Source organism: Pteronotus mesoamericanus, unplaced genomic scaffold (assembly GCF_021234165.1).
Source record: "Pteronotus mesoamericanus isolate MK-2021 breed Mesoamerican mustached bat unplaced genomic scaffold, CSHL_Meso_final contig_50, whole genome shotgun sequence".
Classification (NCBI taxonomy): domain Eukaryota; kingdom Metazoa; phylum Chordata; class Mammalia; order Chiroptera; family Mormoopidae; genus Pteronotus; species Pteronotus mesoamericanus.
In genome coordinates, this window is record NW_026555186.1 from 30,147,103 (window position 1) to 30,173,377 (window position 26,275).

At 36.7% G+C, this 26,275-nt stretch overlaps 1 protein-coding gene across 2 annotated transcripts in view; it reads left to right on the forward strand.

The window, feature by feature from the left end:
- The window catches only part of SCAMP1 (secretory carrier membrane protein 1), a 97,351-nt gene that overhangs the window by 22,079 nt on the left and 48,997 nt on the right, over positions 1-26,275 (forward strand). For both annotated transcript variants that reach the window (XM_054578515.1, XM_054578516.1), the window contains exons 2-4: positions 6,245-6,322; positions 25,308-25,406; positions 25,939-26,047. In XM_054578515.1, coding sequence (XP_054434490.1) covers positions 6,245-6,322; positions 25,308-25,406; positions 25,939-26,047 — 286 coding nt within the window. The remainder of the gene's footprint in view (positions 1-6,244; positions 6,323-25,307; positions 25,407-25,938; positions 26,048-26,275) is intronic.

A 26,275-nucleotide genomic window follows, 5' to 3' on the forward strand; every position in this document is an offset into this window, starting at 1 on the left:
ACAGAGGTGCATATATACTTTCAAATAAGTGTTTTGGGTTTATTCAAATATATTCCCAGAGGTGGAATTGCTGGGTCAAAAGGGAGTTCCATTTTAGATTTTATGAGGAAGTTCTGTACTGTTTTCCACAGTGGCCATACCAATCTGCATTCCCATCAAGAAGCAGAAGGGCTCCCCTTCCTCCACATCCTCGCCAGCACTTGTTGTTCGTTAATTTATTGATGACAGGCATTCTGACAGGTGTGAGGTGATATCTCACTATGGTTTTATTTTGCATTTCTTTGATGGTTAGTGTTGTTGAGCATCTTTTCATATGTCTATTGGTCGTCTGGATGTCCTCTTTGGAGAAGTGTCTATTCAGGTCCTTTACCCATTTTTTTAAATTGGAATGTTTTTTGGTGTTGAGTTTTATAAGTTTTTATACATTTTAGATATTAACCCCTTATCAGATGTATCATTAGTGAATTCAGTGGGGTTTTTTTTTTTCATTTTGTTGATTGTTTCCTTTGGTGTGCAAAAACTTACTAGTTTGATATAGTCTCATTTATTTTTTTCTTTTGTTTCCCTTGCCCAAGGTGATATATCAGGAAAATCATTGCTCTGAGAAATATCTGAGATTTTTCCTGCCTATGTTTTCTTCTAGGATTTTTATGGTTTTGAGTCTTAACATTTAAGTCTTTAATCCAGTTTGATTTTATTCTTGTGTATGGTGTAAGAAGGTGATTTAGTTTCATTTTGCATGTATCTGTTTAATTTTCCCAACACAATTTATTGAATAGACTCTCTCTATCCTCTATATGCTTTTGCCTCCTTTGTCAAATATTAATTGACCATAAGCATGTGGGCTTATTTCTGGGCTCTCTATTCTGTTCCATTGAATTGTGTGTCTGTTTTTCTCCCAGTACCATGCTGTTTCGATTACTATGGCCTTCCTAGTACAATTTGATATTAGGAAGCACGATTCCTCCAACTTTGTTCTTTTTCAAGATTGCTGTAGCTATTTTGGGTCTTTTGTGGTTCCATATACATTTTTGGAACATTTGTTCTAGTTCTGTGAAATACACTATTGGTATCTTCTTAGGAGTTGTGTTTTGTGTTGAATCCATAGACTGCTTTGGGTATTATGGACATTTTAATGATGTTAATACTTCCTATCCATGAACATGTTATATGCTTCCACTTATTTGTATCTTCATCAGTTTTTTTCTTCAGTGTCTTATAATTTTCTGAGTACAGGTCTTTTACATCCTTGGTTCAATTTATTATTAGGTTTTTTAAAAAGCAACTGTAGTTTGGAATGTTTTCTTAGTTTCCCGTTTTGATAGCTCATTATTGGTGTATATAAATGCAACTGATTTTATGGGTTTTTATTTTGTATCCTGCTACTTGATTGAATTCATTTATCAGTTCTAGTAGTATTTTGGTGGAATCTTTAAAGTTCTCTATGTACAGTACCATGCCATCTGCAAATAATGACAGTTTTACTTCTTCCTTTCCAGTTTGAATGCTTTTTATTTCTTCTTCTTGTCTGATTGCTATGGCTAAATGGACATCCCTGTCTTGTTCCCAATATTAAGAAAAACACTTGTAGTTTTTGCCCATTGAAACAAGGTTGCGTTTGTCATATATAGCTATTATAATGTTGAGCTTTGTTCCCTCTATTCCCACCTTGCTGATAGTTTCAGTCATAAACAGGTGCTGTTTCTTTTTTAATCAAGCGCTTTTTCTGCATCTATTAATGTGATCATGTGGTTTTTATCCTTTGTTTTGTTTATGTGGTGTGTCACATTTATTGATTTGCAGATACTGTACCCAGCTTGTATCCCCAGAATAAATCCCTCTTGATCATGGTGTGTGATGTTTTTAATGTACTGCTGTATCCAGTTTGTATCATTGAGGATATTAGTATCTATGTTCATCAGGGATATTGCCTTATAATCTTCTTTCTTTGTAGTGTGTTTCTCTGGTTTTGGAACCAGGATGATGCTGGCCTTATAAAATGACCTTGGGAGTCTTTCTTCCTCTTGAATTTTTTGGTGTAGTTTAAGAAGGATAGGAATTAGTTCTTCCTTGAGTGTTAGGTAAAATTTACCTGTGAATACATGCAGTCCATGTCTTATATTTGTTGGGAATTTTTTGAGTACTCCTTCAATTTCACTAGTTTTTTCTTTGTCTCTTCATTTTGGCTGCCTCTTTGTGTTTGTTTCTATGTATTAAGTAGATCTGCTATGACTCTCAGTCTTCATGGAGCCGCCTCATGTGGTAGGTGTCCTGTGGGACCCAATAGCACAATTTCCTCAATCACTTGTACTGGGTGCTCCAGGAATGTCTCTTGTGTGGGTTATGTGGGATCCCCATTGCAATTGAGTCTTGATTTCTATTGGCCCACTCATGCTCAGGCCGGCTGACTGAGGCCCAACCCTGACCACCACAGCATGGGAGGTGCTGTGCAGGTGCTGACCACAGCAAGTGGAATTCACTTCAGCTGGGGTTCATGCTGGCTGAGATCTCCCTTTGGATATGTTGTTTGCGAAGCTTTTTAGATCCTGCTCTGATGTTGCCTGAAGCTGGTCACTGAGGTGTTGGTTCTGAGCCTCTTGGGAGGGACACTGGTGTAGGCCAATATCAGACAGTGTCTGTACTTGGCTCTCAGCCACCGTTCGGAGCTATAAGCAATCCACAATTTGTGGCTGCTTCTGCTGGGCTTGGCTGCATGCAGGAAGAACGATGCTGCACACCAAAGTCAGTTTTCGCCAGCACTAGCCGGGCGCCAGGGCAGGTCAGCAAATGTCCATGGCACCCTGACGAGATCTGCCTGTGCCTGCCTCGGCCTTCCCACTGCCTGTTAGGCTCAGGCACTGAAAGAGCTCCTGACGGAGTCAGGATGATGGGCCTAGCAGATCTTCTGTGAGGGAGAGGAGCCATTCAGGCTTCAGGGAGTGTGGTGGTTGTGGTCCCTGCCCTAGAGACAAAAGACTCAGTCTGTCCTGGATTTTACTCTGACTTGGGAAGGTCAGACCCATGAGGAGTCAGGAGGATGGGGCCTCTGGAACCTGGTGGTTGGGTTTCACTCAGTTAAAGTTACACTCAAAGGAACCTAGCTTCCAAGTCTATGCTGTGCCTTCTATTCTGTTCTGCGCCCTGTAGATAATCATTTTTATTAGTTTTTTGGTTTATTTTTACTTTTTAAAAAATAAGTAAACACAAATTTATTTTTATCTTCCTTTGTGGATAAAAGGTAACATCTTATTTACACTGTTCTTTTCTGCACCTTACTTTTTCACTCACTCTATGGCAGTGTTTATATCTCCTTATACTATTTTACAACTGTGTAACACTCAGCTGCATTGTGTTTTTTCATGTAAATATACCATGGTTTATTCAGTCATCTTCTCTTGCTAGACATTTAGTGTGCTTCCATTTATTGCCAGAATATGTTTGGAATAAATTTCTAGAAGTGAAATTATGGATAAAGTACAAATGCAGATGCAGTTTTACCAGCTATTGTCAACTTTTCCTTCATACAGATTGTAAGTTTCTGTTCCTATTAGTAGTAATCTATGAGAATCCTTTTTTCATTACAGCTTTGTTAACAAGGTAAGTCAGACTTACGGATTTTTTCCTAATTTGATAGTTGAGAAATGATTACATCAGTGTAGTTTTTTAAATGGGTAGTTCTCTTCTTATGAATGTGCTTAAACATCTTTTCCTTTACACTTTGAGCTATCACCATATTCCTTTCTTTCTTTTTTGATATATATTTATTTGTTAAGGAGGTATTTTTTGGTTATTAACACTGCTACTCTAGGGATGGCACAAATAATACTCCTTTTTTTAATTACAGAATCTTTTATTACAAAACCATCAGCATGTAATTCTGTAACATAACAACATCACACTCAAGCACACCTTATGACATTTTAGGTGAAATGTTCAAATTAAAACTATAAATTCTTACACCCATATGATTACCAACAACACTCAAGCAGGCCTTACTTCTGCTGGACCCTCTATTTTGAAGAATTAATCTTTAGATCTCTCCCCCCCTACCCCCCATGGAGTGGTATTAATCAGTCAAGAAACAGTATTACCAGTTATGCATGATTAAATTAAAAGGACCTTTACACCTATTTCTTGTATTCAAAGAAGTCACAATCTAATTTGTGAAAAAAGACTTGCATGAAGATCATCATTGTTCAGTGAAATAAATGTTAATGGAGATAAACCCCAAGCTCTGTGGGAGCACTGGGCCTGGGATCCAGCAACATGGGTAGCAGGAAATACTAAGAAATTATCGGCTAGCATATTGGGTTGTTTTTGGATTGAGTCTTTAAGAAAGCGGAGCAGATTGCTAAGCCAACTCTGCCTGGAAGAGTGTTCCTGCTAGAGGAAACAATGCCAAACATAGTGTCTGAGGACTCACAGGTCTTCTGGTTTTGTGGGTAGTCGAGGGGTGGACCTTGAGACTGCATCTGGACCATCTGGACCTGCTAAGTCTCCACTTGCTGACCGTTAACCCACTTATAAATTAACTGCAGCAATATCACCTCTAAGAATTTGATCATCCTGGCTAGGAGGCTCAGTTGGTTAGAGCGTTGTGCCGTATGTACATCTATAGTTTGCAGGTTTGCTTTGCGGTTAGGACACATACCTAGTTTGATCCCTGGTCAGCCCCCTATAAGGAGGCAACCAGTCAATGTTTCTCTTTCTCCCTTCCTCTCTCTCTAAACTCAGTAAAAACATATCCTTGGGTAAGTATCAAAAAAAAATTTTTTTTATTAAAACATTTATTTCTGTTTTTTGTTTGTTTTTTTTAATTTTTCTCCTGAGGAACACATCCCCTCTTGGAAATCTTCCTGCTCCTCATTTTTAGTAAATGTGAGAGGGGAGTCCAGTGAAGTAGAGTGATTTTATTCCCTCCTTTCCATTATTGTAGAGCAAGCCTAGAGCCTTTACTTTTTGTCTGTGCTGTACTTTTAAGTTATATTACTTCTTTCTTTTTGCATAGTTTAAGGTTTCTTATTCAGCAGCTGATTTCATTTGGTTAAGACAGGAGGATCTGACCACATGAGGTGGTTATGAGAAAGTTAATGAGGCTGGAAGGGTAGGCAGGTGCTGGGCTACACGTAAGTCAGGGCCTTGTGTCTCATTTTGAGGAATTTGTATTTTGTAGTTAGTGGAGAGCCTCTAAAAATTCTGAAATAGATGAGGGACAGAGGAGAGGGATTGAAAGAGGGGAATGACAAGTTTAGTTATTCATTTTTGAAAGGTAACTTTGATTACTGTGTTGAGGAAGATGGGTAGGATAAGGTACGTATAGTTGAGAGCAGTGGTCCCCAGACTAGCAGCCACACATCACGTGGGAACTTGTTAGAAATACAGATATTTAGGCCTTACGCTAGGCATATTGAATCAGAAACTCTTGGGGTGGACATGCAGCAATCTGTGTTTTATTTGATGCTGATGGATGCCAAAGTTCGAAACTAGGAGGCCAATGAGGCTACATTACAGTTTGAGAATGCTTTTCACGATATGTTGTTGATTTAGTTGAGATGTTCATTATGTTTGTGTTTTACAGTCATAATCAACAGAAATAGAGTATTTAGGATTTTGGGACTTAGTTATTTACTTGAAGGCCTAATATTAAAAAATTTGAAAAGCTAGGATAGAGTGGTACTACATTATACTTGGGAAAGGGGAGACAGTCCAGGATCATGTAGGGGAAAAATTACAGTCAGTGAAAATACTGGAGTAAAATAAAACAAATGAGAGGTACTTAATCTTGAATGCTTGATGTTTCCTGCACATGACATTGATTTGTAGTATGGTACTTGAAATCTCTAGCAGGGAAAGTTGATTGAACATATAAAAAGGGGGAACATGAACTCTTTGTGGAGTCCAAAGGAAAGGATGGTGGGTTTTCCCAAAATTTGATAAGATGCTCTTGTGCAATGAATTCCACAGCTGTTAAGAGGTGGTCTACTTTCAGTCTTTACATAATAGCTAGCAGCTGATTTGCATGTAACCCAGTTTTCATTTGGTTTTCTTTGAGGGTGCCAGGGCTGTGTAGGTTTAAATTTCAACTTTGTTGGAATGGGTCTGAGTAAATCTGATAATCATCTTTTTTCCTCTGTTACCTTTGCTGGGTGACCAAAAGTACAGATGAAGTGAATGCTTTGTAAATATCAAAATTTTTGTCTTAAAGGGTGAATAATCTTTTTTTCTCATTAAAATTTTATTGCAGGACCCATCAGTTACACAGGTGACAAGAAATGTTCCACCAGGACTTGATGAATACAATCCATTCTCGGATTCTAGAACAGTAAGCCTATCCTTAATTGAACTACTTTTAAACCTTAAAAGTGAAATTAAATAACAATTATATTAATATGATATCTTTTTTAGTTGAGTGGTTAAATTTATGTTAAACAAGCTTTTAGTATTTTATTTAGAATTAGCAAGTTAATTTTTATATTTTATTTTTATTGTTACTTTTAAAAGACTTTAAATTAAAAATTTTTTTTTAAATGACAAGTAAATAAAAAGATTTTATTTATTTTCAGAGAGGAGAAAGGAGAGAGAGAAACACCAATGTGAGAGATACACTGATCGATTGCCTCTCACATATCCCCTAACTGGGGATGGAACCTACAACCCAGGCATTGGCCCTGACTGGGAATCCAACTGGTGACCTATATGATACCCAACTAACTGAGCCACACCTATTAGGGCTTATTATTTGTTTTAATCCTCACCCAGGGGTATGTGTGTTGATTTTAGAGACAGAGGATGGGAGAGAGAAACATCGGTGTGAGAGAGAATCAATGTAGGAGAGAAACATCCATCAGTTGCCTCTTACACGTGTCCTGATTGCGGGGTGGGGGTTAGGGGGTGGGGAGGGTCAAATCCACAATCTAGGTATGTGTCCTGATAGGGAATCAAACCTGCAGACTCTTGGTGTGTGGGATGATGCTCCAACCAACTGAGCTACCTAGTCTGGACAATTTTTATTTTTTATACAGGAAGGAATATTAGTAATAATTGAAAATTATTTTTGCCCTTGCCAGGTGGCTTGGTTGGAGTGTCGTCTTGTACACTGAAAGGCTGCAGATTTGATCCCCAGTTGGGGTACATGTCTGGGTTGCTGGTTTGATTTCTTGTCTCTCTCACATTGATGTTACTCTCTCACATTGATGTTACTCTCTCTCTGAAAACCAAAAAAAATATATATCCTTGGGTGAGGATTGAAAAAAATTACTTTGAGGATCTTAGTGAAATATTGCACATTTTCTTGTATGTTCTGCAAATTAAATTGCTAAAAATTCCTCTAATATATAAATCTTACTGCAATACTTTAAATAGGAGAGGAAGATTTTTTTTTTTTTTTTGTATACAGGTTGTCTTCATTGTAATACGGTATGATGCTTTTTACAGTGAGAGAGACCTATATATGGGACTGTTCCATGAATATTTGTTTGATTGTCATTTGAATTATGTTATTCTGAATAATACTAGCTCTGTTAGACTAGACTAGACTAGAACCTCTGGAACTTTATCTGGCCTTGGAACATATTCTTCTCTTCAAAATTTAGTTTTGATTAATAAAATGTAGGAGCATGGGGAAAAAAATCATTATAGAACAGAGGTTCTCTACCCTGGAAGCATATTAGCAACACCAGGGGAGCTTTATTACACTATCCATTGGGGCTTGGATCTCTTATAGTTAGGGCAGTTTTTTGTTTGTTTTTGTTTTAGTTCTTTTACTGTGAACCAGTTTTGAGAACCGTTGAGATAGGTTCTGTTGAGAATTCTCCCCCAAAAATTCTCTGGTAAATAATTTTGTCTTTTGTGTTTTAGTCTTTACTTAAATATCATATCCATGAAGTCCCTAATTTTAAATAATCTTGACACTTGAAGTGTCAGTCATCCCCTTAACAATATTGGAGTTCTTCAGTTGTATGCTTAGATATACGTATTAGTATAATGATTCTTTCTTGATCACCTTTTTCTTTTTTTGTTTTTATTAATTTATTTTTAGTCAGAGGGTAAGGGAGGGAGAAAGATAGGGAGAAAAGCATCAATGTGTGGTTGCCTCTTGCGCCCCTAACTGGGGACCTGGTCTGCAACCCAGGCATGTGCCCTGACTAGAAATCAAACTGGCGACCCTTTGGTTCGCAGGCCAGCGCTCAGTCCACTGAGCCACACCAGCCAGGGCTGAACACCTTTTTCTGATGTATGTTTTTTATAGCCTAGAAAATAATTCAAAAAGATTATGTAGGGTTTCACTTGGAAATTTTTTCAATTTTATTGTATTAACTTTTCATTTTTTGGAAGAGCTTTGTACAAAGTGAAAGCATTATAATAAGAATGAACTTTTAAATTTCACTTTGTTATTACAAAGCCCTCATTTAACACCCTTTGCTTATGTGCAGCAACTGTGACCCAAGCAGGGCTCACTAAAATGTTAACTGAGCAAGTAAATTTCAGATTGGACCATGTGAAATGACCAATAAGTGGACCAATTTTGACAAGTAAACATGGCAGTTTCATCTGAGGTGGGTGAAGAAGGGATTTAAAAGACATTTTAAAGTTTACTGATATAGAATAAAAAATTTTTATATAATTTTTTGGGAAGATTTTACTAGCGAGAAATATATTTAACCTTTACAAGAACAGTTTATTTTTACCAGTGATAGCAGTATTCCTTATCAAGTTGTCTACTTTTTGTCATGTGCTTTACCTGTATTATCTTACTGAATTTTTATAACATTCAAAATGGCTATCTTTAAAGGTCATCCAATTTGTAAGTGGCAGAACTGGTTTACTAACTCATCTGTTTTCTGTAAAACTTTGCCTTTTCCATTTTGCTAGTTCTGATGCCTAAGAAATAGAAGACATAGTCCTGGTATAGGAACACTTTCTTACCTAATTGAGATTTAAAAATTACATAAATAAGATATATCCAGAAACAATAAAATATAAAAATGTAAATTATGGTCCTAAATGTTGAGACTTTATAGTCAAGGAAAGGTTTAAGTAGATAGCTAGGCAATAAATAATGAAAAGCCACTTTACAATTAAACACTGATACAGTGTCAGAACCAGGAAAATTGTTATGAGAGCACTCATGTGCTGAACATCACCAAACTTTTTACACTGTGGAAAGCACAGTTGAAATAATAAAAAAATTATCTGGTCAAGATGGAGGTGTAAGTAGATACACTTTGCTTCCTTGCACAACCAAAAGGACAGTAACAAATTTGAAAACAAAAAGGAACCAGAACTGCCAGAAAATTGAACTGTATGAAAGTCTGACAGCCAAGGAGTTGAAGAAGAAACATTCATCCAGACCGGTAGGAGGGGCGGAGATGGGCAGGTGGGGCAGAGAGCATACATGGCAAGGCAAAGGACCCGGCACACGAGTCCTCGGCTAGCGCTCCGGTTGGTCCCACATTCAAGTACAGATAAACTGGGAGGAACAACGGGGGAATGAGACAGGGTGAGCAACCCAGGGTTCCAGCACAGGAAAAGAAAGCCTCAAAACCTCTGACTGTAAAAACTATGAGCAGTGAAATGACAACACACTCACAACTATCAACAACTGAACTTAAAAAAACAAACTAAGCAAACAACTAGAACAGGAACAAAATCACAGAAATGGAGATCACATAGAGGGTTATCAGTGGGGAGGGGAAGGGGGAAAATGGGGGAAAAGGTACAGGGAATAAGAAGCATAAATTGTTGGTATAAAATAGACAGGGGGAGGTTAAGAATAGCATAGGAAATGGAGAAGCCAAATAACTTATGTGTATGACCCATGGACAGAACTAAGGGTGGGGGGTGGGGAGAGGAATGCTGGTAGGAGGGTGGGTGCAAGGCAGAGGGGAATGAAGGGAAGGAAAAAAAAATGGGAGAACTGTAATAGCATAATCAATAAAATAAATAAATAAAATAAAAAATAAAAATTGCTTTGTTTCCTATAAGCATGGTTTGAAAATTTTTTTTTTAAATGACTGTGGCTATTTTCCAAAACAGATTAGATGTATTTGGATAGTTGATTTAGTTGATTGTGCTATTCATATTCAAAATGAAGCTTCTGGATTGTTGCATAAGGGTGTGGTGAAGTACTTGAAGTCATCCAGAAAGATCCTTTAGCAGAGTGAGTATAACATTGCTAAGATATAGAAAGTTTCTGCTTTATTTTCTTCTTTTTTTAAATTAAACTTTCTTTTATATTTAGTTTTCTGTTTGACACATTAGGGTATTTAAGGAAGGCACCAATTAAGTATTTAAATATATTAATAATTTATATATTAATTCAGTCCGTATTATAAATTCAGAGAAAGCAGTTGTCACAGTATAAACTAAGTCAGTCTGTTGGCAGTATAATGAAAGACTATTGAGCATATGAAATGTGGTTAGTCTGAATTGAGATGTGCTGTAAAACTGGATAGTAGTCTCAAGTTATAAGATACTGTTTTTTGTTCGAACTAAAATGCATTTACCACTGAGCTTATTTTGGGCCTGGTGGATAGGTTCCCTGGCCTATCCTCTAAAATTTAATATATAAATTACTAGAAGAATTAGTTCATCCTTTCAAATTAGTATGTATTTATGGAGAATGTTTCCCTTTTAAATTAGATAACAATTGAAAATATCTACTGCAGTTTGATTTTCACTAACTTCAGCCAGTGGTGATGGCATTCATGGCTTTGGACAGGCTATCTTCTGGTAGGTATTAAAGTACAGGAATACAGACGCCTGTGTGTGGGGGGGGAAGTGTGGCACTGGTGTTATAAATCTTTAGTGACATTTCTAAGGACCTTAGTTTATTATCATATTGATTTTCTTCAGGGATGGGCCTTTTCTGTTCTGATAGTTGTTGCCATATATGATTTCTGTCATATATACAGTAAGACCTGTACCTTCTGTCAGAAAGAAGAGTGAAGACAAGAAAACACCAAGACTGGTATGCCCACGTGGTCATTTTTGACCATAAGGGACATAGATAATTGATTTATGTAAGTAAGAGGTGCTTCTAACTAAGATAATTCAGGACATAAAGTAGACTGAGATAAGACCTGGATTCTAATCTAAGCTGTGCCACCAATTAGTTGGTAACTTTAGGCAAACAATCTAACCTCTGTGGATATCCTTTTTTTTTTTTTTTTTTCCAATGTGTAAAAATGGAAGCAGAGTAGAAAATGTTGAGTGAAATAATTTCTAATAGTTTTTCTTTTAAAAATGGATAAAAATTTTAGCTCCTGGGACTGACTGAATATATGTGTTTAGTATCTATCTCTAATACCGTAAAAACATTTTCTGTATCATACTGCCTGTCTTTATTTTATCTTGTTGCGCATTTATTTATTTTTTTAATCTTTTTCTTTCTCCTTTGCTTTGTACTGTCTTGTCTTCCTTGGAATTTATTATCTGTCCTTTCCAGAACCAATCTCTTTGTTTCTAATCTCAATTAATGGTAGCTGTTGCCTTCCATCTTCTTAGTGTCATTGGCTAGGAATACCTGGGTCCTCTGGCTCAAACAGCTTTTTCTTTTTCTTCCTAATCAGTTGCCACATCCTGTCACTTATACCTCCAGGAGCTATTACCTGCCGTTCTTTTCATTCCTACTAAACTGTCCTAAATCAGGCACTCCTCGGTGGATAATACAGTGGCCTATCTACTTACCTTGTTTTTGCACTGTGACGAATTATTTTCCTAAAGCAGAGGTCTTGTTGGGTCCATTCTCTTTAGAAATGTGTACATTGATTATGCATTGCCCATTTAGTGGTGTGGCAATGTGGGGCCCTACATGACTTGACCTCAGATTGCTTTTAAATTTTTTAATAGACTACTTTTTTCGAGTAGTTTTAGGTTTACAGAAAAATTGAGCTAAAAGTATAGAGTCCTCGTGTATTGTGCTTATCCCCTAGATTACCTGTGTTTAGTGTTTTCCTCTAATGTGCCATTTGCTCCATTTGCACCACCACCCCTACACCTTTTATCAGTCACTGAATGGTCAAGAGAGACTGTGTGTGGTCATAATGGCTTTCCTAGGTTATCCTCACCTCTTTCAGTGGGTCAGGATGAACCTCTCGTACTGGATATGTTAATTTTCTATTGCTGAATAACAAATTACTACAAACATAGAAGCTTGAAAAAACACATGTATTATTTCACAGTTTCTGTGGATCAAGAGAATGGGCACAGCTTAACTAGGTTGTTTGTTCAGGGTTTCACAAGGCTGTGATCAAGGTGTTGTCTGGGCTATAATCTCATCTAGAGGCTTAATTGGGGAAGAGTCTTCTTTCCAGCTCATTCAGGTTGCTGACAGAATATCCTTGTGATTGTGTGACTGAAGGCCCTGTATTTTTGCTGCCTCTCAGCTGCAGACTGCCTGCAGTTCATGGATGCCGTCCACAGTTCCTTGCCACGTGGTCTTCTCCAACATGGTCACTTAGTTCATCAAGTCTGCAGAGTGTCTCTCACTTTAGATGAAGTCTTATATAATGTAACATAATCAAGAGAATTATATCCCATCACTTACACCATATTTTGTTGGTTAGAAACAAGTCGGGGGCTGGCAAGCACTCAAGGAGAGGATATTCTATAAGGACGTGACACCAGGAGGGAAGAATCATTGAGGTTCACCTTCGGGTGTGTACTCTACATTGAAATAAGAATGGGTTACTCCATAACTCTTCACACCCATTTAAAAGGGTCAAAGTGGGCCCTAGCCAGGTAGCTCAGTTGGTGAGAACATTGTCCCAATATGCCAAGGTTGTGGGTTTGATCCCTGGTTAGGGTACATACAGGAGTCAACCAATGAATGCATAAATAGGGGGAACAACAAATTGATGTTTCTCTCTCCCCACTCCCCTTCCTCTTGCTCTCTCTCTAAAAATCAGTAAATAAAAATTAAAAGTGTCAAAGTGGAGCCCCAAGAGCACCTATCCCTTCCTACCCAAAACACTTTTCTGGTCTAAATTTATCAGGACTAATCACATCATACCCTTTATTTCTGTTTATGTCCGTCTCTATAAAAAGCCCCAGACCCCAGGATACTTTTAATACCCTGATTTTAATCCTCATGATACTCTGTACATTCCTTATTCTGTACTCTTTTATTTCCTTAATTTCTGAAGCTTTCCATCATGCTCTCTGGAAGTCACAGTCAATTTTCATCAAAATTCCATATACTCTTAACCTTGTCTATGCATGTTTTGTGTCTTGCTGTGTGGAAACTGGCTTGTTTATGAGGATGCTCTTCCCTTGCAACCTCAAAAACTAGCTGCTTTTTCCCTGGCCAGGTGGCCCAGTTGGTTGGAGTGTTGTCCTCCTGAACACCAAGAGTTTGCTGGTTTGATTTTCTTTCAGGGCACATAACTACGTTGCAGTTCCATCCCCAGTCAGGGCACAACTGATTGATGTTTCTCTCTCACATTAATGTTTTTCCTCTCCCTCTAAAATCAATGAATGTGTCCTCGGATGAGGATTACTCTCGGCCCCTCGCCTAAGAAAAAAACCTGGCTGCTTTTTCTCTCACAGTTCTCAGACAACTGGGCATAAAGGTGGGGTAGATATCTTATTTCCCATTGCTGCTTCTAGACATTCTTCCTTTTCCTGTTTAAAAATCCCCACCTCTGAATCTCATGTCATCAGATTATAATTGGATACCACCACTCTTTGTGGTTATCATCTATCCATTGAACCCTGAATTTTATTACCCCTTCTCTTTCTAAAAAAATTATAATTTTAGTTCTTGATTCACCATTACTCTTTCTGGCATTATTCTTATTTTGAATAGTTGGTGATGGTCTTCCCAGCATTCTGCCTCCCAGTGCCCTGACCTCATTTCTTCCATTGATTTTTGCCTTCCATATCAAGTCACTCACTCCCCTGGTCATATCCTAGATTCATTAGAGTTACTTAACTCTTCTGTAATTTTAAGTTAATGTATCTTTTTAGTCATTACTCTAGTTCCTCAATTTCAACACATCCTTAAACTTCACCAGGACCTCTAGTTGTTACTTCTACTATGTCACTGCCCTTTATTCACGTCTTGTCTTCCCTCAGCTTAAATTCCATATTCAGTCATTATAATCACTCCTTTGCATGCACCTTCAGTTGCCTTGCTTTTGCCTCTTCCCCTTAGTTTCACATAATCCCTTGGTTAAAACTCAAGTGCTGGTTAAATACAGCTCTTTCTATTGTCTGTGCATACCCTAGCAGCTAAATATCGTTGGAGGAACCATGCTGAAAGGTCTCACTTTCAGTCCATGACCAGCTCTGAATTGTGCTGAAATTCTAATAATTTAATTGTCCACTCTCTTCTTCCTTTCTTCTCATCTTAAATATTTAAAAAAAATTTTTAAATACTCACCTGAGGACATTTTTTCATTACTTTTTGGAGAGAGAGGAAGGGAGAGAGAAACATCGATGTGAGCAGGAAGCATCTCTTGGTTACCTCCCATACACACTTGTACCAGGGACCGAACCCACAACCTAGGCAGGTGCCCTGACCAGGAATTGAACCACCATCCTTTCCGTTATGGGTCAACACTCCAGCCACCTGAGCCACACCTGTCAGGTCCTCTCTCCTCATCTCCCCCATCCTCACTCTTAGCTGATAAATCTCTTCCCCATTCTCACTCTTAGCTGATAACCTTGCTTATTTTACTGAAGAAATTAAAGCAATCAGTAGAGAACATCCATAGACTTCCACTCCCACATCTGTCTACTAGTATTTATACCCATATACTCTGCTTTCTTGACTGTTATTTATAGATGAACTTCTATCTAAAGCCATTCCCTCTATTTGTGCTCTGGATTCTACACCCTCTCACCTTAAGAACTTTGCTATTTGCTCCCTCCTACCTCATTAGTTTTTTCACTTTCTACTGGATTATGCCTGTCATAAAATCATGTGTTGTCTTCCATCTTAGAAAAAAATCACAAAAACCTATTTATGTATTTTAACAACTTTTTTGAGATATAATCAGTGTACCATAAACTCATTTAAAGTGTTTTTAGTCATTTAGTGTTTTCAGTTAGTCACAGAGTTGTGCATGCATTACCAAATTCTAATTTTAGAATATTTTTGTTCCTCCCACTCCTAAAAGAAATTCTGTACCCTTTAGCAGTCACTTCACATTCCCACTCCCTCTTCAGTTCTAGGCAACTAATAATTTACTTTCTGTCTATAGATTTGCCTATTCTGAACATTTCATATAAATGGAATCCTACAATATGTGGCCTTTTGTGTCTACTTTTTTCACTCAGCATATTTTCAAGGTTCTACTCTGTTGTTGTATATATATCAGTAAGTACTTCGTTTCTTTTTAATGATTTTTATACCACATTTTGCTTATCCGTTTATTAGTTGATGGGCATTTAGGTTGTTCCCAATTTTTGGCTGCTGTGAACATTTGTGTACTATTTTTTGTGTGGACATAATGTTTGTATTTCTCTCAGATATTTATCTAGGATTGGAATTACAGGGTCAAATGGTAACTCTGTGTTTAATATTTTGTGGTGCTACCACACTGTTTTCCAAAGTGGCTGCACCAGTTTACATTTACATTAGCAATGTATAAGGGTTCCAGTTTCTCCACATCCTTGCCACGTTAGTTATTGTCACACAGCCAAGTCGTGGATATGAAGTGATTATATCCTTGTGCTTTTGAATTGTATTTTACTAATAACTATGATGTTGAACATTTTTTTCCATGTACTTATTGGCCATTTGTATGTCATCCTTGGAAAACTGTCCAGATCCCTTGACCATTTTTTAATTTTTAAAAAAAAATATTGAATTGTAAGAGTTTGTTTTATAATCTGGATACAAGTCTCTTACGAAGTTTTTGATTTACAGATATTTTCTCCCATTCTGTGGGATATATTTTCACTTCCTTGGTGGTTTTTTTTTTTTTTAATTAATCCTAACCCAAGGATATGTTTATTGATTTTTAGAAAGAGAGGAAGGGAGAGAGAGACAAAAACATCAATTGGTTGCCTCCGGGTATTGAAGCAGCAACCTAGATATGTGCCCTGGTTGGGAATTGAACCCACAACCTTTTGGTGTATGGGACAACACTCTAACCATCAGAGCACCCAGCCAGGATGGTAGTGTTTTTTGGATGCATGTTATGTTTTAAATTTTGATGTTAAATTTGTCTGTTTTTCTTTGGTTGCTTATGTTTTTAGTGTTATGTCTAAAAACCATTGCTCAACTCAAGGCCATAAAAACTTGCTTCTGTGTTTCCTTCTAAGAGTTGTATAGTTTTAGTGCTTACACTTAGGTTTGTGATCATTTTGAGTTATTTATGTGTGGTGTGAGATAGGTGTCAAAGTACATTCTTCTGCATGTGGATATTCTACTTGTTCTAGCGCCATTTTTTGAAAAGACTGTTTTTTTCCCAATTGGATTATCTTGGTGAAAATCAATTGCTGATAAATGTAAGGATTGATTTTTGGATTCTCAATTTTATTGTGTTGATATATATGTCTATCCTAATACCAGTACCATACTGTGTTGATTACTGTAACTCTGTAACAAGACTTTGTCTTAACCTAGTTTTCCTTTATATCCATTTCTGCCATCCCTTTACCAGAAAAACTTTCTCTGTTCCCCATTGCTGCAGAACTCCTCTGAAGAATTGTCTACTTGTTTTTTTCTCAGTCCTTTCTTTTAGAAGATACTTAAGTAGGGGATTTGCTCCCGACAGTCTACCAAAATGCACTTGGCAAGTTAGCCAGTGACCTCCCCATTGCCTAATCTGATGGTAGATTTTCAGCCTTAATCTTAAACTGTCATCAGCACTGACACTCAATCAGTATCTTATTCTTGGAACACTTTCTTCATTGGGCTTTCCGAGCACTTGAGGTTTTCCTATTCAGTCTCCTTTGCTTGTACCTCTCCTACCCCATCCCTTTTACCCTGAATATTGGAGTGTATCAGGCGTTAGGCTTTGCTGCTCTTCTCTGTCTGTGCTCACTCAGATGGTGATTTCATCCAGTCTCACAGTTTTAAATACCATCTACATGCTGATGGCTCCTAAATTTGCATCTCGATCACAGACCACTGCTCTGAACACCAGACTCATATATTCAACTGCCTGCTAGACATGTCTATCTGGCTGTGTTAGGAATTATAAATTTAACATGTCAAAACTGAACTGAATCCTCTGTTCATAAACCTGTTCATTTTTAGTCTTTCTCATTTCTGTCATACTGGTTGCTTAGGCCAAAACTTAGGTGGTGTTTCACTATTTCCACTTCCATATATCTCACATCATTTTATCAGGAAATCCTGTTGGCTCTCCCTTAAAAATACATCCAGAACTGACCCCTCATTTTCATGGCTATGACTTGGCTTAAGCTTTGATCATCTCTTGCCTGGTTTCCTAATTACTCTCTCTTCATTTACCTTTGGCCCATTTCAGTTTATTTTCTTCTCAGCAGCCAGAATGATTGCTTTAAAAAAAAAGTTAATCATTTCAGTCTCCTGCTTAGAACTCTCACTAGCTTTTGTCCTTCATAGTAAAACCAAGCATCCTTAAAATAACCTAGAGTTTAGTCCCTAGAATCTCTGTTATTTATCTCGGTACACTTTTTTCCTCATGTATTCCTATCTCTCACGCTGGTCTTCCTCACATATGTCAGGCATTTTCTGACTTTCACTGACTATTCCCATTGCCTAAGATGATCTTCCCCCAGATAGCTGAAAGGCTGACTTCTTCACTTCCTAACCACCTTTGTAAAACTATCCCTACTCCACCTTTACTCATAACTCCTTTACCCTGTTCTTTTGTTATTGTTGTTGTTCCATAAAATTTATTGTTTTCTTAAGATAGTCTGTAGTGTATTTGTTTATTATATGTATTGTTTATCTTCCATTGCTAGACTGTAAGCTCAGTGAAGTTAGGGATATTTATTTGTTTTCCAAGTCTTCCAAGTGTCTGTAACTGTGGTACATTGTAGTTGATCAATAAATGTTTGGTGAATTTATGAATGAATATGCTTCTTTTCCTTTATGAGTCTTTCTCTAATTGGAAATTCCCATCCTTGTATATCCTTTCCTCCTACTATGCATCTCCTCCCCAGTTCTCATCTTTAAAAGCCTTATTTGAAAATGGTTATCTGTTCTGGTAAAATTATTTCTATTTCTCTCAGTTCTAACATTTGTATCATTTTCACTACCCTTAATAACAAGGGAATCTGTGTTAAGCACAACACAGTCAGTTCTTGTCTGCTCAATCAGAGACTGAAAGTTTTAGGTTTCTTTTGGCAGTCTCTCCACTAGGTGAAAAGGATAGGACAGTGGTTTATAGAAGCTGTAAACTTTGTTGCCTTAGAGGAGAGTTCTCAAATTTCAAGGTGTCTAAAAATCACCCTGGGGAGCTTACTAGATATGCAACCTTGTTAAATTATGCAGATCCCTTCTCAGCTTTTGAATCAATATTATAGAACTATTGAATTGAATATTATAGAACTATTCATCCACTATTGTATTACTGTGATTGTTATAATGTTCTTAGTTCTACTGAGCTAAAATGTATCCTTCTATAACTTTTTTATTGGTCCTAGTTGAATTCTCCAAAGCCACACAAGCAGGCAAACATAGTAAGGTAATTTGTGTTATAATAGAAAAGAATTGGAAACAACCTAAGTGTCCATCAGTGGATGACTAGGTAAAGAAAATTGTGTCTGTGTATTATGCACACATAAATAGATATACACACACAATGGAATATTATTCAGCTATAAAAAGAGGAGAATCTTGCTGTTTGTGACAGCATGGATGGACCTGGAGGGCATACCTTTTGTTCTCACTTGTGTGTGGGATCTTGAAAAACAAACTAACAAAAAAATCGAGTTCATAGGCATAAAGAACAGATTGGTGGTTACCAGAGGTGGAGTGGGAGATGGGCAAAATGGGTGAAGGGGGCTGAGTTATAAGTCATGAGGATATAATATACGGAATGGTGACTATAGTCAATAATACTTTATTGTAGATTTGAAAGGTAGTAAGAAAGTAGGTCTTAAAAGTTCTCATCACAGGAAAAAAAAATGGTAACTAGATGGGAACAGATGTTAACTAGACTTATTGTGGTAATCATTTTACGATATATACAAATACCAAAACATTGTATGGTACCCCTGAAACTATATGTTATATGTCAATTAGACTTCAATACAAAATAAATAAAATAAAATATTGTTCTTAATTTTCACAGGATATTTTAAAATAAAGTCTTTCCTAACTGGTGAAATTTCATCTACCAAGGTATAAAGCTTTGCTCTGCCAGACTTTGTTTTTACTTCTGTCTCAAGGTTGCTTTCCTCCTAGTCTCCTGACTTGTCTGATTTTTTCCCTCTGTCTCCGTCTCTGCACCTTCTGCTTTTCTCAATATTAATGTTTTCCTCAGGGTCTGCCAGAGCAGACACAGTTTCAGGGTTGTCAGGAAGAGACCTCATCTTACTCTGGTACCTTCAGTTGTACTAGAGTGTCCTCTTTTTTTCTATAGGTATGTTGACTTTCCTTCATATCTGGAGTTTTGATGAGTGTAAAATGAAGATGATAGACACAGAAGTGTCCAGGGAGGCAGACAGATATACCTTCTTGCATCTCAGATTTTTCCTTCTGGTATCATTTCTTTCTATTTCTAAAGTAGAAGATTTTTTTGTGAGGGTCTGTTGGTAGTAACTCTTTCAATATCATTATTTATCACCTTTGTTCTCAAATGTAATCTTAAGGGATTTAGAAATCTATGTTGATACTTTGTCCCATCAGTTTGGCACATTTATATGGATATCCATTATTGCTGTTGAGAAGTTAGCATTCAGTCTTGTTGACATTCCTTTACATAGGTTTGTGTCTTTTCTCTGGCTGTTTTTAACATCTCTTGTTCTTAAGATTTGCTTTTTTACCATGAGGTATCTACGTGTTAATATTTTTTTCATTTGGTTTGAGTTTTGGGGTTTTCAATCTGAGAATTCATGTCCTGACATTCTGTTTGAATATTGACCCTCCTTCATTCTCTCTGTTCTCTTCCTGTGGAACTCTAGTTTTTAGACTTTCTCACTCTATTGTCATCTCTCTTTACCTCTCACGTTTTCCCTTTTTTCCCTCTCTCTGCTGCATTCTTTTTCTTTAGACCCAACTCCATTTTTCTAATTATCTCATCATCATTGTGTAGTCTGCTGTTTAACTTGTCTATTAAATTTTTAATTTCAATTATTACAGTTTTCACTTTTAGAAGTTCCGTTTGTTTCTTTTTAAGATGATGTTTGGTCAGTTCTGATAGTCTCTTGTTGCTGAATCATATTTTTATTACCTGCTTTTATTTCTTCATTAAACATCTATTTTATATTTTGTATCTGATAATTCCAATATCATGTGTCTTATTTTGTAGTTTGTAGGCCCATGGGCCTGTGCTCATGGTGGCTTGTTTCCTTCTGTGTTTAATTCATAACCCAGTTTCTTGGAGTTTTTTATCTGTGAAGATTTCTTGAAGCCTGGTTTTAAGTGTGTTCCTCTACTTTTGCCATGTGCTGAGGTCGCTATCAACCTGGGATCCCTTGAAATGAAATTTTAGTTTCACTTATTTTGTCTGTATGGATAATGTGAAAAGCCTGCAGGTTTGATAGGTTTATGATTAGGTGTTCTCAGGGGAGAGTCTCTTCCCCCCCCCCCCCGCACCCTTTGTCCAGAGTCAAGGGCAAAACAAGCAGATATTCCTAATGTCTCTTTCTGTGAAGTTGCTATTTTTCTTACCCACTGAGAATGTTGCTATGTAGGGAAACCTGGCTTTATGGAGCGATCACAGATTGATTTTAGCTTGCACAGACTCCCAAGCTTTTCTCCAGCTTAATAAAACCCAGTGATTTTGTGAATGGCATGGCATGAAGGCTCTTCTTTGTTTGGATTTGCAGGGGTTTGTTTTGTTATTGTGCGTGCGCGCGCGCACGTGTGTGCATTTATTCTCTGCCATCCCAGGATTTTCTGTCAGCTTAGTTATACTTAAAATATTATTTAAATAAAATTTGATCTAGCATTTTTAGGTATTATGTACAGGGGTAGGGGAGGGTTCACTACACTGTGTGGTCTTCTATGTTGCCAGAAATAGAAGTCTTGAATGGATTGTTTTATTAATTTCTTTTTTACTCATATGTGTGGAAGTGAACAGTTGGAATACATCTAGGGGCTATCACCAGGATAGATCTTTAATAATTATGGCAACAGCTGTACTTGGCTTGAGGTTGCTAATTAAGTATGTTATAGCTGAAGAAAATTCTGCGTCCCAGAGCTGAACAGAGATCTAGCTAATATCTACAGATTTGAAGAAATTATCAGGATAACAGTGATCCCATTAATAATCAGTGCTCACTTGTGGAGATTTGTATGTCTCCAACATTTCTCGTCATTGCCACACCATAAGCAGCTGTGTCCTCAGATCTATCAAATTACTAGTTCTAACCCAGCCTTCATCCTTACCTACTAATTTATTGTTACTTAATTCTTCATTACTCAAAAGAGTGAAGAATTTATTGTATGGTTTCAATTGGGTGAATTTCTTCTTTGCTTTTCCTGAAGTATGTTGCCAGACTAACTTTGTCAGTCATTTATTTGGTCATTGTTTTGTTGTCACTACATGTTAAACCAAGACAGTTAGACTTTAGAACCATGCTTTTCTAGTTGGAGAACAGTTAGGACTGATTAGTTTCAGTGTTTCTGCCTATTAATATGAGATATTGGGGTGGAACAGGGCATTTGTAATTCTTTGGGTAACAATAGATTATAGTGGAGATAAAAATACAAGTAAAAGCTTTTAAATTCCACTCTCCAGAAATCATCACTATTAACATTTGATGTATTTTTAAATAAAAATTGGGATTACAGTGTGATGCAGTTTTGTAACTTGCTTTTTATCACTTATTATAGGTATAAACTTTATTATTTTTTGGAACTTTTTATTTTTTTATTTTAATTTTTTTTAGAGAGGGGAAGGAAGGGAGAAAGAGAGAGGCAGAGAAACATCAGTGTGTGGTTGGTTGCTTCTTGTGCACCCCCTACTAGGGACTTGGCCCACAACCCAGGCATGTACACTAGACTGGGAATCGAACCAGCGACCCTCTGGTTCACAGGCCGATACTCAGTCCACTGAGCCACATTGGCCAGGGCTATTTTTCAGAACTTTTAAATAGCTGCATAATATGTTTTCCTATGAATGTATCACAATTTATCTAAACATATTTCTGTTGTTAGACAGTTGGGTTATTTCTAACTTTTTGTTTTTATCAATAATGCTGCCATGGGCCTTCTTAGCATACACACATTTGTGCATATCTTGGATCATTCCCCTATGATGTTTTTTAAGACTAGCTATTTATGGGGCATAGGGTATAGATACTTCTGTGGCTCTTACACATAATGCCAAATTATACTCCAGGATTATTGTATGAACTAGTTTATTCTTCTACTATCAGTGTGTTGAGAATACTCATTTACTACACCTCTTCCAAGATGTGGTGGTAATCTTATAGTAATAATCATTTAAAAATAATGAGATTAAATTTGCATTTCTTTGATTCCTAATGAGGTTGACTTTTTTTGTTTATTTTCCTTTTGTATCTCTTTTATAAATTGCCTGTTAAGAGTTTTTTAAAATGCATTTTCTCCATTAACATATTCATCTGTTTTTTATTGATTTGTACATATGAAAGGTAGTAAAGAATTGACGGGTATGTATTGCTTATTATTTAGGTTTTGTCTTTTAATCTTATGAAATACTTTATATTATCAAAGTTCTAAATTTTAATGTAGTCAGATATATTACCTTTTCATTATGATATCTCTCTCTTTGCCCCATCTTAACGTTTAGAATGGCTTTTCTCCAACCTAAGGTTAGATACTCATCTCCATTCTGTGGGCAGTACTTCTGGTGTCGTTGTAGTTTTGTTTCGTTTTCTTTTTTTTATTTCATTTATTTATTTTTGGAGAGAGGGGAAGGGAGAAAGAAGGAGAGGGAGAGAAATATCAATGTATGGTTGCCTCTTGAGCGCCCCCAACTGGGGGCTCAGCCTGCAACCCAGGCATGTGCCCTGACTGGGAATCGAGCCAGCGATCCTTGGGTTTGCAGGCTGGCAGTCAGTCCACTGAGCCACACCAGCCAGGACTAATTTAATTTCTTTTCTTCTTCTTTCTACCCCCCCCCACCCCACAATGGACATTAATCCATTTGGAATTTATTCTGGCTAAATACAGGACCTGATTCCCCTGCCCCCAAACATTTAAATAATTGTTCCAGTGCCATACATCTTTTTTGTTCCTACTAATTTGAAATGCTATCTTGGATGTATGATTTAATTTTTATATACACCATTGTGTATGTACTGTAATTCCAAATTTTGGTATTTCAGGCTTTATATTTTTCTGTCTTATGGTTGGGAAAAGATACTCTTCTTGCATTCTTGATTACTAGTGATGTTGAGTTAATATTTTTATTAGCCATTTCTGTTTTCTTTGTACTCCCTGTTCAGGTCTTTTGCCCATTTTTCTATTAGTACTCATATTTTTATGGATTTGGAACAATTCTTCATGTGTTCTGGGTATCAATATTTTGTTTATTTTCATTATAACAAATTTCCCCTAGTCTGTGATGTTAATAAATTTCAATGTTGTTGAATCTGTCAATCTTAACTTTATGGTTTGTTCATTTTCTAATCTTACTTTAATAAATACTTATTGAGCATTTATTACATTCCAGACGTTGTAGGCACTGGGGATATGTCATAGACAAAGTAATGATGAGTTTTAGAGCTAACATTCAAGAAGCTCTTATGTACCTTGAGGTCACAAAAATATTCACCTATATTTTTTTCCTAAAAGTGTTTAAATACTGATTTTTCACTTTTTGGTCATTAATTCACCTGGAATTTATTTGTGTATATGGTGTGAAGTAGGAAATCTAGTTTAATTGTTCCATGTGGGTAATCAATTATCCTAGCATCATTTATTGACTAATATGTTACTTCTCCACTGTTTCGTGGTATCACCTTGGTTGTCTGTCAAGTTCCTGTATTTGTGTGGGTTTGTTTCCATGTCCTTTCTGTTTATTGGTATATTTCCGGATCTTTGGCATCTGTACCACACTCTTAATTACTATATCCTTAAAATAAGTCTTGATATCATAGGTATGAGTTCTCATTTTTCTTCAAAAATTTTTGACCTATTCTTAGCTCTTGGTTTTTTCATATGTCTGTAAGAATCAGCTGTATTCCATTTTATCTTTGGTTGTGCTTCCTTTTCAGAGCCGCTGTGTGCTGTTTCAGGATAAAATCCTGCTATATTGGTGGTGTCTTCCAGTTTTAATCTTTGAACTGAACTTCTCTTTGCAGATGCTTCATGTTTTTTTCTTCTTCCCTTCTCCTTCTGTCTTCCTTTTCTTAGTCATTTTAAAAAGTACTTTAAATATATTTTTAAACTTAAGGCAGTATATTGGGGAGGGAAAGGCAAATAATAATAAAGTGTATAAAGCAAAAGGTGCAAATCTCTCTGACAGCAATTTGCTGAGACCTTCCAGATATTTTTCTGAACATGTACAAATGTGTGTTTACAAAAGTAAAAATTAGTCATATGCATACTGTTCTGTAGTGTGCTTTATTTCATTTAGTATTTAAAACGGCATTCTCCTATAGCCCTAACACATTACTTTTAATGACTGAATCATATGTTTACACAGTAATTTATCAGTTCCCCTTTGATGGGCTTGTAGATATCTACCTACTTTTCCATCTTGCAGCTTTCAAATATTGCTGATCCTCATCATGAAAGTGGAGGTTGTGTAGTTTGTTTTACAGCTTCCTAAGGTCTCCCCTCTTAACTCTTTTGAAGGGATATCAGTGGAGTTCTGTCAAGAGATAGCCTATTAGGGCACTGGCTTCTAACTTTCTTAAAAGGTAAGAGGTGATAGTTAACCTTGGTGTAAATCCTTTGGTTGCTATATGTATTTTACTCCAAAGAAACACTGAAAGGTTTTATTTTTAACTTACATGTGGCATCTTAGAAGAGAGTGTTTGTGATGTAATGTTAGAGGTAGACCCAGATTGAAGAGTACAGAAATGAATGAGAAAATAGAGATGGAGAGCTTAAGCAGGTCTTTGTCACACACTTGACTATGAGAAGGTAGGAGAGGAAGAGAGGCAGTTCTTGGCATTTGCTTTTTGTTGGTAGTATGCCTTTTGAAAGAAGTTAAAGTTGGATTTCTATGATACGTAATTTGCCCTTTGCTTAATCTTTCTAGCCTCCACCAGGCAATGTGAAAATGCCTAATGTACCCAGTACACAACCAGCAATAATGAAACCAACAGAGGAACATCCAGCTTACACACAGATTGCAAAGGTTAGTTCATGTTACATGCATAAGTTCATATTGGAAATTACAGTATCAGTACCTTTTACTTCTGGAGCAGATGGAGTTATAAATCAGAATTTCTTAACCATATCCTTCTTTGATGAGATATTATAAATTCTTGCATTGGGAACTTTATATATCATTTAACTCAATGCATAAGAGCCAATTCAGTTACTCTTCTCTCCATTTGTCTGTTTTCCTCAATTCTTCCCTTTGTTATTCATTCTTTTAGGCATAGAGGTCACCTGAATTTCATTCTCCCAATTACCTTAGGACTCTGGCTGCTCTTAGAACTTTTTTCTGTCCTAATGTGCCCACCATCCCCATGAAGATTTTCATAAGCAAAAGGCCAAAATGGGTCAATATTTTCTGAAAATGTGATCTTCAGTGAATTGCTGTATTTTGGAAGAGCATTTGAATTAGATTTGTAACATAGTAGAGGTAGAAGTAGAAGATAGCATAACAATGTTGCAATATTTTATACTTATGACAACCTGTTCACTTACTATTTTTTGTTTAGGAACATGCCTTGGCCCAAGCTGAACTTCTTAAGCGCCAGGAAGAACTAGAAAGAAAAGCAGCAGAATTAGATCGTCGAGAACGTGAAATGCAAAACCTCAGTCAACATGGTAGTATCCAAGATGTTTGAAATACAAATAACCTTTAAACACTTTAAGTTATGCCTGTACTGGCTCTAGGTCATTTGGTTTGTGAATAAAACTCTGCCCTGTTTTCCTACTCTAGCAAGGAGATCAGACAGAGCAAATGTTCTACTTGATTCTGTGTAGCTCTTTCATATTGGCTGTTTTGCATAGTGTTTTGATAGATTAGAACAGCGTGAGCCTTATCAGAGAGAA